This window comes from Anomaloglossus baeobatrachus, chromosome 1 (genome assembly GCF_048569485.1).
Source record: "Anomaloglossus baeobatrachus isolate aAnoBae1 chromosome 1, aAnoBae1.hap1, whole genome shotgun sequence".
In the NCBI taxonomy this organism is placed as follows: Eukaryota; Metazoa; Chordata; class Amphibia; order Anura; family Aromobatidae; genus Anomaloglossus; species Anomaloglossus baeobatrachus.
Window position 1 is genome coordinate 387,747,893 of NC_134353.1, and position 15,839 is coordinate 387,763,731.

At 50.7% G+C, this 15,839-nt stretch overlaps 1 protein-coding gene across 2 annotated transcripts in view; it reads right to left on the bottom strand.

Annotated features, from left to right (window-relative positions):
• The window catches only part of ARHGEF18 (Rho/Rac guanine nucleotide exchange factor 18), a 204,312-nt gene that overhangs the window by 27,394 nt on the left and 161,079 nt on the right, over nt 1-15,839 (bottom strand). For both annotated transcript variants that reach the window (XR_012754626.1, XM_075352539.1), the window contains exon 18: nt 9,582-9,629. Coding sequence is in view for 1 of the 2 variants with exons in the window: in XM_075352539.1 (XP_075208654.1) it covers nt 9,582-9,629 (48 nt within the window). In the remaining variant the exon portion in view is untranslated. The remainder of the gene's footprint in view (nt 1-9,581; nt 9,630-15,839) is intronic.

A 15,839-nucleotide genomic window follows, 5' to 3' on the forward strand; every position in this document is an offset into this window, starting at 1 on the left:
TAGATATCACATTTTGATAGCTTCTTACAGCATTTTTTGAGGTTCTGTGGCAACCAAAAATACCAAAATCGCAATTTTGATGGTTTGAATTTTTTTCGGCTTACGGATGTGACAATACCACATATACAGTTGTGCTAAAAAATTTACATACCCTGGCAGATTTTTTGCTTACTTGGCCTCTTTTCAGAGAATATGAATGAAAACCAAAACTTTTTTCACACTCATGGTTAGTGGTTGGGTGAAGCCATTTATTGTGAAACTACTGTGTTTTCGCTTTTTAAATTATGACCAAAAACATCAAAATGACCCTGATCAAAAGTTCCCATAACCCAGTTCTTAATACTGTGTATTGCCCCCTATAACATTAATGACAGCTTGAAGTCTTTTGTGGTAGTTGTGGATGAGCCTCTTTATTTTCTTAGATGGTAATGCTGCCCATTCTTCTTGACAAAAAGCCTCCAGTTCCTGTAAATTCCTGGGCTTTCTTGCATGAATGCGTGTTTGAGTTCTCCCCAAGTGGCTCAATGATATTGAGGTCAAGAGACTGAGATGGCCACTCCATCACTTTGTTCTGCTGCAGCCAATGACAGGTTGACTTGGCCTTGTGTTTTGGATCGTTGTCATGCTGGAACATCCAAGTACATCCCATGCGCAGCTTACAGCCTGATGAGTGCAAATTTACCTCCAGTATTTGCTGATAACGTGCTGCATTCATCTTTCCTTCAACTTTGACCAAGTTCCCTGTGCCTTTGTCGCTCACACATCCTCACATCATCAGTGATCCACCTCCATGCTTTATAGTAGGAATGGTGTTCCTTTCATCATGGGCCTTGTTGACACCTCTCCAAATGTAACGTTTATGGTTGTGGCCAAAATGTTCGATTTTAGTCTCATCACTCCAAATTACCTTGTTCCAGAAGTTTGGAAGCTTGTCTCTGTGCTGTTTGGCATATTGTAGGCGAGAGGCTTTCTTCTAGTGACTCGACCATGCAGCCCATTATTCTGCAAGTGCCTCCTTATTGTGCATCTTGAAACAGCCACACCGCTAGTTTTCAGTGAGTCCTGAATTCAGATGTTATTTGTGGGTTTTTCTTTGCATCCTAAACCATTTTCCTGGCAGTTGTAGCCGAAATGTTTGGTTTTATTGTGGTTTGGTTTTTACAGAGCTCCTGATTTTCTATTTGTTAATCACAGTTTGAACACTGCTGACTGGCATTATCAATTGCTTGGATATCTTTTTGTATCACTTTCCTGTTTTATGCACTTCAACTATCTTTGCCTTTAGATCCGTTGACCATTCTTTTGCTTTCCCCCCCGACTCATAATCCAGAAACGTCAGTGGCTCGACAAAAGATGCAAGAATCTCTCTGGATCCCAGAAACTCTCTGCTTGTGATCAGTGTGTGCATAAAGGCTAACAGGTCACAGGAGAGGATGTTACCTTTATTAGCCATTCAAACCCATTTGTGTCAACTTCTGTGCAGGTTATAAAACCAAAACCACCAGGGTATGTGAACTTTTGATCAGGGTCATTTGACTGTTTTTGGTTGTCATTATGACTTAAAAAGAGAAAACACATTAGTTGAACAATAAATGGCTTCACCCAACCACTAACCATGAGTGGGAAAACAAATTTCATATTCTCTGAAAAAAGGGCAAAGCAAAAAAATCTGCCGGGATATGTAAACTTTTGAGCACAACTGTATAAGTTTTGTTTACTAACATCTTAATTTTTAATGGCGGAAGATGGGTGATTTGAACTTAAGACTTTTTTTGTTTATATATTTTTTTTAAATTTTCTTCATTTATTTTTTTTTTTATGTATTTCTTAATTGGTTCACTTAGGGGACTAGAACCTATGATCGTCTGATCACTTGCAGTATAGCTGCATCATGGTCCCTACTGAAGTCTAGCCATAGGCAGGGTTCAAAGGATCTCCATGATGATAGACACGGAAGGTCTTCAAAATAACCCTTGCTGTCAGTTCAACCCATCAGCGCCAATGGGTGCATAGAATGACGGGTCCCCTTGGCAGCACGCTGTTAATCCTGCTGCCAGAGTTGACTGTAGCATTTAACCAATCAATGGTCACGGGTGGAGCTCTACCTGCAGCTGCTAGAGGCAGGTCCTGCCTGTAACACCCAGCCGTGTATGGCATGAGCTCACCTCGTGAGAATGCTCCATAAACCGGTTACTGACTTGCGCCGTACATGTACAGCGAGTGTTGGTAAGGGGTTTAATGCTATGCCATCCTAAAAATGCATTTTAAATTAATTGCACAGTGATATACAGGACTTCGACCCTTGGAAATCATACTAGCACTGTTTCAGTGCTTCAGAGAGTAACTCCATTCTTATGCAATTGAGGGGTGCAACGTTTCACCCAGTCATTTTGCAAGTTGGCAGCAGCTTACCCCATTTCCAATTGATTGTGCTCGTGTCCAGAGCAAGTGTTGAGTAAAGTCAGCCAGCATATATGTGCACTGACACTGCGTGTGCCTGACCATGTGTGTTCTCCTCCTTGGCTCAAATCTGCTGATGAAACTCGCTACACTGATACACCAGGAAAAGTGACAAGTGGCATCAGCAGAGCCAAGAAGGACAACACACCCATCCACTGTTATTCGGACTTCAAAAAGCAGGAGGAGAGGGAGCCACCAACATGCAAAAGTGAGGGGGTGTAATGGAATACTGAGGTCTTGGTAATGCAATGTGTGCACCAAAGCCCCCTCATTTGCATACAAATTAAAAGATATCTCATTTACTGTACCAGTAACACATACAATGCTAGCATGATTTTTATAGGGGCTAATGCCCTTATGTCACAATATAGCTGATTTAAAATGCCTTCTAAGGGTATGTGCGCACGTTGCTTTTTACCTGCTTTTTACCTGCTTTTTTGCTGCTTTTTCTTCTGCGCTGTTTAATGCCAAAATGGATGTGTTCTTCTATTCAAGCAAAGTCTATGGGAATTTGGGTTTCTTGTTCACACTATGTTGTTCAAAATGCTGCCTTTTTGTGGCAGAACTTTGGTCAAAAACTCAGCTTTGCAGTGCAAAACCCAAATGGCAAAAACAATTGACATGTTGCTTCTTTGAAAAGCTGAGTTTTTGACCAAAGTTCTGCCTCAAAAAGGCAGCATTTTGAACAACATAGTGTGAACAAGAAGAAGGGAATTTTGTTACTTACCGTAAATTCCTTTTCTTCTAGCTCTTATTGGGAGACCCAGACGATTGGGGTATAGCTACTGCCCTCTGGAGGCCACACAAAGCACTACATTAAAAGTGCAAGGCCCCTCCCCCTCTGGCTATACCCCCCCGTGGTATCACGGGTTCTCCAGTTTTAGTGCCAAAGCAAGAAGGAGGAAGCCAATAACTGGTTTAAACAAATTAACTCCGAATAACATCGGAGAACTGAAAAACCGTTCAACATGAACAACATGTGTACCCGCAAACAACAAAAAAACATCCCGAAGGACAACAGGGCGGGTGCTGGGTCTCCCAATAAGAGCTAGAAGAAAAGGAATTTACGGTAAGTAACAAAATTCCCTTCTTCTTCAGCGCTCTATTGGGAGACCCAGACGATTGGGACGTCCAAAAGCTGTCCCTGGGTGGGTAAATAAATACCTCATGTTAGAGCTGCAAAACAGCCCTCCCCTACGGGGGTGTCACTGCCGCCTGCAGGACTCTTCTACCTAAGCTGGCATCCGCCGAAGCATAGGTATGCACCTGATAATGCTTGGTGAAAGTGTGCAGACTGGACCAGGTAGCTGCCTGGCACACCTGTTGAGCCGAAGCCTGGTGACGTAATGCCCAGGACGCACCCACGGCTCTGGTTGAGTGGGCTTTTAGCCCTGAAGGAACCGGAAGCCCCGCAGAACGGTAGGCCTCTAGAATTGGTTCTTTGATCCATCGAGCCAGGGTGGCTTTAGAAGCCTGCAACCCCTTGCGCGGACCAGCGACAAGGACGAAAAGTGCATCGGCACGGCGTATGGGCGCCGTGCGGGAAATGCAGATTCTGAGTGCTCTCACCAGATCTAGCAAACGTAAGGCCTTTTCATACCGGTGAACCGGATGAGGGCAAAAAGAAGGCAAGGAAATATCCTGATTAAGATGAAAAGAGGATACGACCTTAGGGAGAAACTCCGGAATGGGGCGCAGCACAACCTTGTCCTGGTGGAACACCAGGAAGGGAGCCTTGGATGACAGAGCTGCCAGCTCAGACACTCGCCGAAGCGATGTGATTGCAACAAGAAACGCCACTTTCTGCGACAGCCGAGAAAAGGAAACTTCCTTCAGAGGCTCGAAGGGCGGCTTCTGGAGAGCAACTAGTACCCTGTTCAGATCCCATGGATCTAACGGTCGCTTGTACGGGGGCACAATATGACAGACCCCCTGCAGGAACGTGCGCACCTTAGGAAGACGTGCTAGACGCTTCTGAAAAAACACGGATAGTGCCGAAACTTGCCCTTTAAGGGAGCTGAGCGACAAGCCCTTTTCTAACCCCGATTGCAGGAAGGAAAGAAACTTGGGCAATGCAAATGGCCAGGGAGACACTCCCTGAGCAGAGCACCAGGACAAGAAAATCTTCCACGTTCTGTGGTAGATCTTAGCCGAATTCGACTTTCTAGCTTGTCTCATTGTGGCAATGACTCCCTGAGATAATCCAGCAGACGCTAGGATCCAGGACTCAATGGCCACACAGTCAGGTTCAGGGCCGCAGAATTCTGATGGAAAAACGGCCCTTGGGACAGTAAGTCTGGTCGATCTGGCAGTGACCACGGTCGACCGATCGTGAGATGCCACAGATCCGGATACCACGACCTCCTCGGCCAGTCTGGAGCGACGAGTATGACGCGGCTGCACTCGGATCTGATCTTGCGTAGCACTCTGGGCAAGAGCGCCAGAGGTGGAAACACGTATGGGAGCTGAAACTGCGACCAATCTTGAACCAAGGCGTCTGCCGCCAGAGCTCTTTGATCGCGCGACCTCGCCATGAATGCCGGGACCTTGTTGTTGTGCCGGGACGCCATTAGGTCGACGTCCGGCACTCCCCAGCGGCGACAGATTTCCTGAAACACGTCCGGGTGAAGGGACCATTCCCCTGCGTCCATGCCCTGGCGACTGAGGAAGTCTGCTTCCCAGTTTTCTACGCCTGGGATGTGAACCGCGGATATGGTGGATGCTCTGTCCTCCACCCACATTAGAATGCGCCGGACTTCTTGGAAGGCTTGCCGACTGCGCGTCCCTCCTTGGTGGTTGATGTATGCCACCGCTGTGGAGTTGTCCGATTGGATTCGGATCTGCTTTCCTTCCAGCCACTGTTGGAAGGCCAGTAGAGCAAGATACACTGCTCTGATCTCCAGAACATTGATCTGAAGGGTGGACTCCTGCGGAGTCCACGTCCCCTGAGCCCTGTGGTGGAGAAATACTGCTCCCCACCCTGACAGACTCGCATCTGTCGTGACTACTGCCCAGGATGGGGGCAGGAAGGATCTTCCCTGAGACAATGATGTGGGAAGGAGCCACCATTGTAGAGAGTCTTTGGCCGTCTGGGAAAGCGAGACTTTCCTGTCCAGGGACGTTGACTTCCCGTCCCATTGGCGGAGAATGTCCCATTGAAGTGGGCGCAGATGAAACTGCGCAAAGGGAACTGCTTCCATGGCTGCCACCATCTTCCCTAGGAAATGCATGAGGCGCCGCAAGGGATGCAACTGGCCCTGCAGGAGAGATTGCACCCCTGTCTGTAGTGACCGCTGCTTGTCCAGCGGAAGCTTCACTATCGCTGCTAGAGTATGAAACTCCATGCCAAGATACGTTAGTGACTGAGTCGGTGATAGGATCGACTTTGGAAAGTTGATGATCCATCCGAAAGACTGTAGAGTCTCCAGCGTAGCATTCAGGCTGAGTTGGCATGCCTCCTGAGAGGGAGCTTTGACCAATAAATCGTCTAGGTAAGGGATCACCGAGTGTCCCTGAGAGTGCAAGACTGCTACCACCGCCGCCATGACCTTGGTGAAGACCCGTGGGGCTGTCGCCAGACCAAATGGAAGAGCTACGAACTGAAAATGGTCGTCTCCTATCACAAAACGTAGAAAACGTTGATGTTCTGTAGCAATTGGCACGTGGAGATAAGCATCTCTGATGTCTATTGAGGCAAGGAAGTCTCCTCTGGACATTGAGGCAATGACAGAGCGGAGGGTTTCCATCCGGAACCTCCTGGCGTGCACATGCTTGTTGAGCCGTTTTAGGTCCAGAACAGGACGGAACGAGCCGTCCTTTTTTGGAACCACAAAGAGATTGGAGTAAAACCCTTGCCCTTGTTCCTGAGGAGGGACTGGGATAACCACTCCTTCCGCTTTTAGGGAATCCACCGCCTGCAGCAGAGCATCTGCTCGGTCTGGCCGTGGGGAGGTTCTGAAGAACCGAGCTGGAGGACGAGAATTGAACTCGATTCTGTACCCGCGAGACAAAATGTCCGTCACCCACCGGTCTTTGACCTGTGACATCCAAATGCCGGAAAAGCGGGAGAGCCTGCCCCCGACCGGCGATGCGGAGGGGGGGGGGGCTGGAAGTCATGAGGTAGCCGCTTTGGAAGCGGTACCTCCATTTGCTTTCTTGGGGCGTGTGTGAGTCCGCCACGAATCTGAGTTTCTTTGCGTCCTCTGAGTCCCTTTGGACGAGGTAAATGGTGTCTTGCCCGAACCTCGAAAGGACTGAAACCTCTGCTGCCACTTTTTCTGCTGAGGTTTGGGTGTTCTGGGTTGTGGTAAAGAGGAGTCTTTACCCTTGGACTGCTTAATGATGTCAGCCAATGGCTCGCCAAACAGTCTCTCTCTAGACAAAGGCAAACTGGTTAAACATTTTTTGGAACCAGCATCCGCTTTCCAGTCCTTTAACCACAAGGCTCTGCGCAAAACTACCGAATTGGCGGACGCCATTGAGGTGCGACTGGTAGATTCTAGGACCGCATTGATAGCGTAAGACGCAAACGCCGACATCTGCGTGGTAAGGTGCGCCACTTGCGGCACTGCTGGATGCATGATAGCATCCACCTTTGCTAAGCCAGCTGAAATAGCCTGGAGTGCCCAGACGGCTGCGAATGCCGGAGCAAACGACGCGCCTATAGCTTCATAGACAGATTTTAACCAAAGGTCCATCTGTCTGTCATTGGCATCTTTAAGTGAAGCGCCATCCTCCACTGCAACTATGGATCTAGCTGCAAGTTTGGAAATCGGGGGGTCCACCTTTGGACACTGTGTCCAGCGCTTGACCACCTCAGGGGGGAAAGGGAAACGCGTATCTTTAGATCGTTTAGAGAAACGCCTTTCCGGGTGAGCGTCGTGCTTCTGAATTGATTCTCTGAAGTCAGAGTGATCTAACAAAGCACTCAATTTACGCTTGGGATAAAGGAAACGAAACTTTTCCTGCTCCGCAGCCGCCTCTTCTGCTGAAGGGGCTGGGGGAGAAATATCCAACAGCCTATTGATGGCTGAGATAAGGTCGTCTACCATGGCATCCCCATCCGGGGTATCCAGGTTGAGAGGGGTTCCAGGAGTGGATTCCTGATCACTCTCATCAGACACATCACAGGGAGACTGATTGCGCTGAGACCCTGAGCAGTGTGAAGACGTCGAGGGTCTTTCCCAGCGAGCTCGCTTAGGGTGGCTGGGGCCATCATCTGAGTCATAATCCTCGGCCTGTGAAGCCGGGGACCCCCCTGTGGGCTGGATACATTCCAAGTAAGGGGGACCTGAGGACAGAGGCCTCGCCGTGCCCAGAGACTGAGCCCCATGCATAGATTGCAAGGTCTCAAGGATTTTTGCCATAGATACAGACATATTATCTGCAAAAACTGCAAAGTCCGTCCCTGTCACCGGGGCAGAACTTACAAGCGTCTCAGCCTGGGTCGCTACCTCTCCTGACTCCGGCTGGCGAAGCAGCACCGGGTCGGAGCATTGCACACAATGGGGGTCATCAGAGCCTGCTGGTAGATTAGCCCCACATGCAGCACACGCAGTATACACAGCCCTTTTTGCCTTGGCCGCCTTGCGTTTTGAGGATGACATGTTGCTGCTTCCACAGAGCGATCTGGGATATGCAGCCAGAAGCGCACCTCACAGTGCAAGAAATACAATATCTATATATATGTACCCAGTACACTGACACACAATGAGGCACTAGAGGGACCAGCACAGAAAAATCGCTTACCGCCCGCTTAAAAAGCGGGTGTGTGGTCGCCAGATAGCCCCTAGTCCAGGTCTCCCAGAGCCTTGCGTCCTTCCTCCAGCCAGGCATGCATGTAATGGCTGCCGGCGTCTCTAGAGAGGAAGGGGGGCGGGCCCTGGGCGTTCCTGGCCAAGAGCGGGAAGCCTGCTTCCCTCTGTGCATAGTGTGAGGGCTGGAGCATGTAAATCAGGCTCCAGCCCTCGTCGCTGCTTGCGAACAGCGTCTCTCCCCTACCCTGAATGACAGGGTGGGGGCGGGAACGAAACGGAGCTGCCGGCGTCCTAGGCCCAAAAAGCCGGGGACTAAAGTTATAACCGCCGCCGCCGTAAAAGCGCGGACGGCGGATCCCCGGCGCACCACAAGTCACAGCAGCGCCGCCCGGTCCAGAGGGGGTCGGCGCTGCGTTCCCATACACAAAACATCCCCCAGTAATCTGTAGGGACACTAACTCCAACATTGCGGTCCCCGGCGCACTACAACACCCAGCCAGCCCGGAGTGTGTCTGTGCCTGCCGGGGACACAGAGTACCTGTAAGATGCAGGGCCCTGTCCCTGATCGTACTCCTGCTCCGAATCCATCAGGTTCTAATGGGTCTGTGGATGGAGCCCGGCATCAGAGCTGAGAGGCCGGCAGGATCCCACTTCCACAGAGCCCTACCAGGGGATGTGGAAGGAAAACAGCATGTCAGGCTCCAGCCCTGTACCAGCAATAGGTACCTCAACCTTACAACACCATCCAGGGGTGAGAAGGGAGCATGCTGGGGACACTATATGTGTCCTCTTTTCTTCCATCCGAAACCGTCAGCAGCTACTGCTGACTAAAATCTGTGGAGCTATGCATGGAATGTCTGACCTCCTTCGCACACAAAGCTAAAACTGGAGAACCCGTGATACCACGGGGGGGTATAGCCAGAGGGGGAGGGGCCTTGCACTTTTAATGTAGTGCTTTGTGTGGCCTCCAGAGGGCAGTAGCTATACCCCAATCGTCTGGGTCTCCCAATAGAGCGCTGAAGAAACCCAAATTCCCATAGACTTTGCTTGAATAGAAGAACACATCCATTTTGGCATTAAACAGCGCAGAAGAAAAAGCAGCAAAAAAGCAGGTAAAAAGCAGGTAAAAAGCAACGTGCGCACATACCCTAAGGGTGACAGGCTCCCTTTAAAAACACATTGTTAGAGCTCAACCAGAAGCTGTATATATCCATTTTACCCTAGAAATGTGTTATCTATCTATGCTTTCCCGTTACCTACATAGATCTACCTTGTAAAAGGGAAATATTAGAGAATTGCTGCAAAGTCGCTTATACGTAAAAAATATTGTACATTAGACCTTTTTTAAATTTAATATACCCTCACCTGTAGGCCATATAGCATCTGTATCAGTGTCTGCACCTTCAAAATTATCTGAAAGAGACAAACAAATAAAATAATGGTAACGAAGAATAAAAAATCCAATCTTTTAGATATGCAAATCAAAAAAGTCCGTGGAGGCTCTGTTAAGGCCCAGTCACACTAAACAACTTACCAGCGATCCCAACAACGATACAACCTGATAGGGATCGCTGGTAAGTTGCTAGGAGGTCGCTGGTGAGATGTCACACTAAGGCTATGTGCGCACTTTGCTTTTTACCTGCTTTATACCTGCTTTTTTGCTGCTTTTTCAACTGCAGCGTTTAATGCCAAAATGGTTGTGTTCTGCTTTTCAAGCAAAGTCTATGGGAATTTGGTTTTCTTGTCCGCACTTTGCAGTTTAAACTGCAGCCTTTTTGTTAAAAACTCAGCTTTGCAGGGCAAAACCCAAATGGCAAAAACAAAAACATGACAGTTGTTTTTGCCATTTGGCTTTTGCACTGCAAAGCTGAGTTTTTGACCAAAGTTCTGCAACAAAAAGGCTGCAGTTTGAACTGCAAAGTGTGGACAAGAAAACCAAATTCCCATAGACTTTGCTTGAAAAGCAGAACACAACCATTTTGGCATTAAACGCTGCAGTTGAAAAAGCAGGTAAAAAGCAGGTAAAAAGCAAAGTGCGCACATAGCCTAAGCGACGCTCCAGCGATCCCACCAGCAACCTGACCTGGCAGGGATCGCTGGAGCATCGCTACACGTGGAAGCATGCTGCGCTTGGTAACTAAGGTAAATATCGGGTAACCAACCCGATATTTACTATGGTTACCAGCGCACACCGCTTAGCGCTGGCTCCCTGCACACCTAGCCACAGTACACATCGGGTTAATTACCCGATGTGTACTCCAGCTACGTGTGCAGGAAGCCGACACTGACAGCTGAGAGCGGCGGACGCTGGTAACGAAGGTAAATAACGGGTAACCAAGGTAAGGGCTTCTTGGTTACCCGCTGTTTACGGTGGTTACCAGCGTCCGCAGAAGCCGGCTCCCTGCTCACTGCACATTTAGTTGTTGCTCTGTCGCTGTCACACACAGCGATGTGTGCTTCACAGCGGGAGAGCAACAACTAAAAAATGGTCCAGGACATTCAGCAACAACCAGCGACCTCACAGCAGGGGCCGGGTTGTTGCTGGATGTCACACTAAGCAACATCGCTAGCAAGTTGTGCCTCAGCAGCGATGTTGCTAGCGATGTTGCTTAGTGTTACGGTACCTTTAGGAGTCTCGACACACAAACTAGCCAGATATCTCTCCAGGAAGGATCTAGCCAAGGGGTGGCTCTTTTTAGGAGACCACCATAACCATCCAATCTTTTAGATGTGTCATACTGCTGACAGCTGTAGGAATGACTATTATACCGCCATTTTCCAATCACATTTGTGGATTACACAATCGCTATATGCTAAAAACAATGTGACTAAGGGTGCTTTCAGAAGCTGTAGGCAAAAGAAGGGAATTTTGTTTACTTACCGTAAATTCCTTTTCTTCTAGCTCCTATTGGGAGACCCAGACAATTGGGTGTATAGCTTCTGCCTCCGGAGGCCACACAAAGTATTACACTTTAAAAAGTGTAACCCCTCCCCTCTGCCTATACACCCTCCCGTGGATCACGGGCTCCTCAGTTTTGGTGCAAAAGCAGGAAGGAGAAGACTTATGAATTGGTCAAGGGTAAATTCAATCCGAAGGATGTTCGGAGAACTGAACCATGAACCAAAAGAACAATTCAACATGAACAACATGAGTACACAAAAGAACAACAGCCCGAAGGGAACAGGGGCGGGTGCTGGGTCTCCCAATAGGAGCTAGAAGAAAAGGAATTTACGGTAAGTAAACAAAATTCCCTTCTTCTTTGTCGCTCCATTGGGAGACCCAGACAATTGGGACGTCCAAAAGCAGTCCCTGGGTGGGTAAAAGAATACCTCAATAAAAAGAGCCGAAACGGCCCTCCTCTTACAGGTGGCCAACCGCCGCCTGAAGGACTCGTCTACCTAGACTGGCGTCTGCCGAAGCATAGATATGCACTTGATAGTGTTTCGTGACAGTGTGCAGACTAGACCACGTCGCTGCCTGACACACCTGCTGAGCCGTAGCCCGGTGCCGCAATGCCCAGGACGCACCCACGGCTCTGGTAGAATGGGCTTTCAGCCCTGAAGGAAGCGGAAGCCCAGAAGAACGGTAGGCTTCGAGAATCGGTTCCTTGATCCACCGAGCCAAGGTTGACTTGGAAGCCTGCGAACCCTTACGCTGGCCAGCGACAAGGACAAAGAGCGCATCTGAACGACGCAGGGGCGCCGTGCGAGACACGTAGAGCCGGAATGCTCTCACCAGATCCAAAGAGTGCAAATCCTTTTCACATTGGTGAATTGGATTAGGGCAAAATGAAGGCAAGGAGATATCTTGATTGAGATGAAAAGGAGATACCACCTTAGGGAGAAATTCCGGAACCGGACGTAGAACCACCTTATCCTGGTGAAACACCAGGAAGGGGGCTTTGCATGATAGCGCTGCAAGCTCAGACACTCTCCGGAGAGATGTAACTGCCACTAGAAAGGCCACCTTTTGCGAAAGACGTGATAAAGAGACATCCCGCAGCGGCTCGAAAGGTGGTTTCTGAAGAGCCGTTAGCACCCTGTTAAGATCCCAGGGTTCCAGCGGACGCTTGTAAGGCGGGACTAAGTGGCAAACTCCCTGCAGGAACGTGCGGACATGCGGAAGTCTGGCTAAACGCTTTTGAAAAAATACGGAGAGCGCCGATACTTGGCCCTTGAGAGAGCTGAGTGACAAACCCTTGTCCATTCCGGATTGGAGGAATGAAAGAAAAGTGGGTAAGGCAAACGGCCATGGAGAGAAACCGTTATCTGAGCACCAGGATAAGAAGATTTGCCAAGACCTGTAATAGATCTTGGCGGATGTTGGCTTCCTGGCTTGTCTCATGGTGGCAATGACATCCTGAGATAACCCTGAAGACGCTAGGAGCCAGGACTCAATGGCCACACCGTCAGGTTGAGGGCCACAGAATTCAGATGGAAAAATGGCCCTTGGGACAGCAAGTCTGGGCGGTCTGGAAGCGCCCACGGCTGACCCACCGTGAGGTGCCACAGATCCAGGTACCACGACCGCCTGGGCCAGTCTGGAGCGACGAGAATGGCGCGACGGCAGTCGGACCTGATCTTGCGTAACACTCTGGGTAGCATCGCCAGAGGAGGAAACACATAAGGCAGTCGGAACTGCGACCAGTCCTGAACTAACGCGTCCGCCGCCAGAGCTCTGTGATCCTGAGACCGTGCCATGAATGCCGGGACTTTGTTGTTGTGCCGTGACGCCATGAGATCGACGTCCGGCGTTCCCCAGCGGCGACAGATCTCTCGAAACACTTCTGGGTGCAGAGACCATTCCCCCGCATCCATGCCCTGACGACTGAGAAAATCTGCTTCCCAGTTTTCTACGCCCGGGATGTGAACTGCAGAGATGGTGGAGGCTGTGGCTTCCACCCACTGCAGAATCCGTCGGACTTCCTGGAAGGCTTGACGACTGCGAGTGCCGCCTTGGTGGTTGATGTATGCGACGGCAGTGGCGTTGTCCGACTGGATACGGATCTGCCTGCCCTCCAGCCACCGCTGAAAAGCCAATAGGGCTAGATACACTGCCCTTATTTCCAGAACATTGATCTGAAGGGAAGACTCTATCGGAGTCCAGGTTCCCTGAGCCCTGTGGTGGAGAAAAACCGCTCCCCACCCTGACAGGCTCGCGTCCGTGGTGACCACAACCCAGGTTGGGGGTAGGAAGGATTTTCCCTGCGATAGAGAATTGGGAAGGAGCCACCACCGAAGTGACGTCTTGGTTGCAAGGGAAAGAGAGACGTTCCTGTCGAGGGAAGCCGACCTCCTGTCCCATTTGCGGAGAATGTCCCATTGGAGCTGCCGTAGATGGAATTGCGCAAACGGCACTGCCTCCATCGCTGCCACCATCTTCCCCAGGAAGTGCATGAGGCGCCTTAAGGGGTGTGACTGACTCCGAAGAAGTGATTGCACCCCCGCCTGCAGAGAAAGCTGTTTGTCCCGCGGTAGCTTGACTACCGCTGACTGTGTATGAAACTCCATCCCGAGGTAAGTCAGTGATTGGGTCGGTGTCAACTTGGATTTCGGGAAGTTGATGATCCACCCGAACTGCTGGAGAGTCGTCAGAGCGACTGTAAGGCTGTGTTGACACGCCACCCGAGAAGGGGCCCTGACTAGGAGATCGTCTAGGTAGGGAATCACCGAGTGGCCCTGAGAGTGTAGGACCGCCACGACGGATGCCATGACTTTGGTGAAAACCCGTGGGGCTGTCGCCAGGCCGAAAGGCAATGCCACGAACTGAAGGTGTTCGTCCCTGATGGCGAAACGCAAGAAGCGTTGATGTTCGGGTGCGATCGGCACGTGGAGCTAAGCATCTTTGATGTCGATCGATGCTAGGAAGTCTCCTTGTGACATCGAGGCGATGAGCGAGCGGAGAGATTCCATCCGAAACAGTCTGGTTCTCACGTGTCTGTTGAGCAGTTTGAGGTCCAGAACGGGACGGAATGATCCGTCCTTTTTTGGCACCACGAACAAGTTGGAGTAAAAGCCGCGACCACGTTCCTGAAGGGAAACGGGGGTCACAACTCCTTCTGTCTTCAGAGCGTCCACCGCCTGAAAAAGTGCGTCGGCCTGAGCGGGGGGCGGAGAGGTTCTGAAGAAACGAGCCGCAGGACGGGAGCTGAACTCTATCCTGTAACCATGAGACAGAATGTCTCTCACCCATCGGTCTTGAACATGTGGCCACCAGGCGTCACCAAAGCGGGAGAGCCTGCCATCGACCGAGGATGCGGTTGGGTGATGCCGAGAGTCATGAGGAGGCCGCCTTGGAGGCAGTGCCTCCTACGGCCTTTTGGGGGCGTGACTTGGACCGCCACGCATAGGAGTTCCTCTGGCCTTTCATCTGCCTGCTGGACGAAGAGGATTGGGGCTTGGTGGATGGACGAAAGGACCGAAACCTCGATTGTATTTTCCGTTGTTGAGGTCTCTTAGGTCTGGACTGGGGTAAGGAGGAATCCTTTCCCTTGGATTCCTTAATAATCTCATCCAATCGTTCGCCAAACAAGCGTTCGCCAGAAAACGGCAAACCGGTTAAGAACCTCTTGGAGGCCGAGTCTGCCTTCCATTCACGCAGCCACATGGCCCTGCGGACTGCCACAGAGTTAGCGGATGCCACAGCTGTACGGCTAGCCGAGTCTAGGACTGCGTTCATGGCGTAGGAAGAAAAAGCTGACGCTTAAGAAGTCAAAGACGCAACTTGCGGAGCAGAATTACGTGTGACAGCATTAATCTCAGCCAGACAAGCTGAGATAGCTTGGAGTGCCCACACGGCTGCAAAGGCCGGGGCAAAAGACGCGCCCGTGGCCTCATAGATGGACTTCACCAGGAGCTCTATCTGCCTGTCAGTGGCATCCTTTAGCGATGAGCCATCTGCCACCGATACCACAGATCTAGCCGCCAATCTAGAGACTGGAGGATCCACCTTGGGACATTGAGCCCACCCATTAACGACTTCAGCGGGGAAGGGGTAACGCGTGTCAGTGAGGCGCTTAGTAAAGCGCTTGTCCGGAACCGCTCTGGGCTTCTGGACAGCGTCTCTGAAGTTAGAGTGATCGAAGAACGCACTACGTGTACGTTTGGGGAACCGAAACTGGTGTTTCTCCTGCTGAGACGCCGACTCCTCCACAGTAGGAGGCGGGGGAGAGAGATCCAACACCTGGTTGATGGACGAGATAAGATCATTCACTAATGCGTCCCCCTCAGGTGTATCAAGGTTAAGGGCGACGTCAGGGTCAGAGCCCTGAGCTGCGACGTCCGCCTCGTCCTCCAGAGAGTCCTCAAAGCTGGGAACCAGAGCAGCGTGAAGAAGTCGGGGAAGATTCCCAGCGAGCCCGCTTAGCCTGTCTAGGACTGTGGTCCTGGCAGGAGTCCTCCGCGTGGGACCTAGGGCCCAACCTGGGAGCGCGCTGCGGCTCGGACCGAGAGGGGCCTGGAGGTGACGAACCAACAGGTGCCGGGGCCTGTGTAAGGACCGGTCTGGACTGCAAAGCTTCTAGCAGCTTGGCAGACCATTCGTCCATGGACTGAGCCATGGATTGTGAAAGCGACTCAGAGTTTCTCAGCAAAAGAGGAGAACTCTGTCCCTGCCGCCTGGAC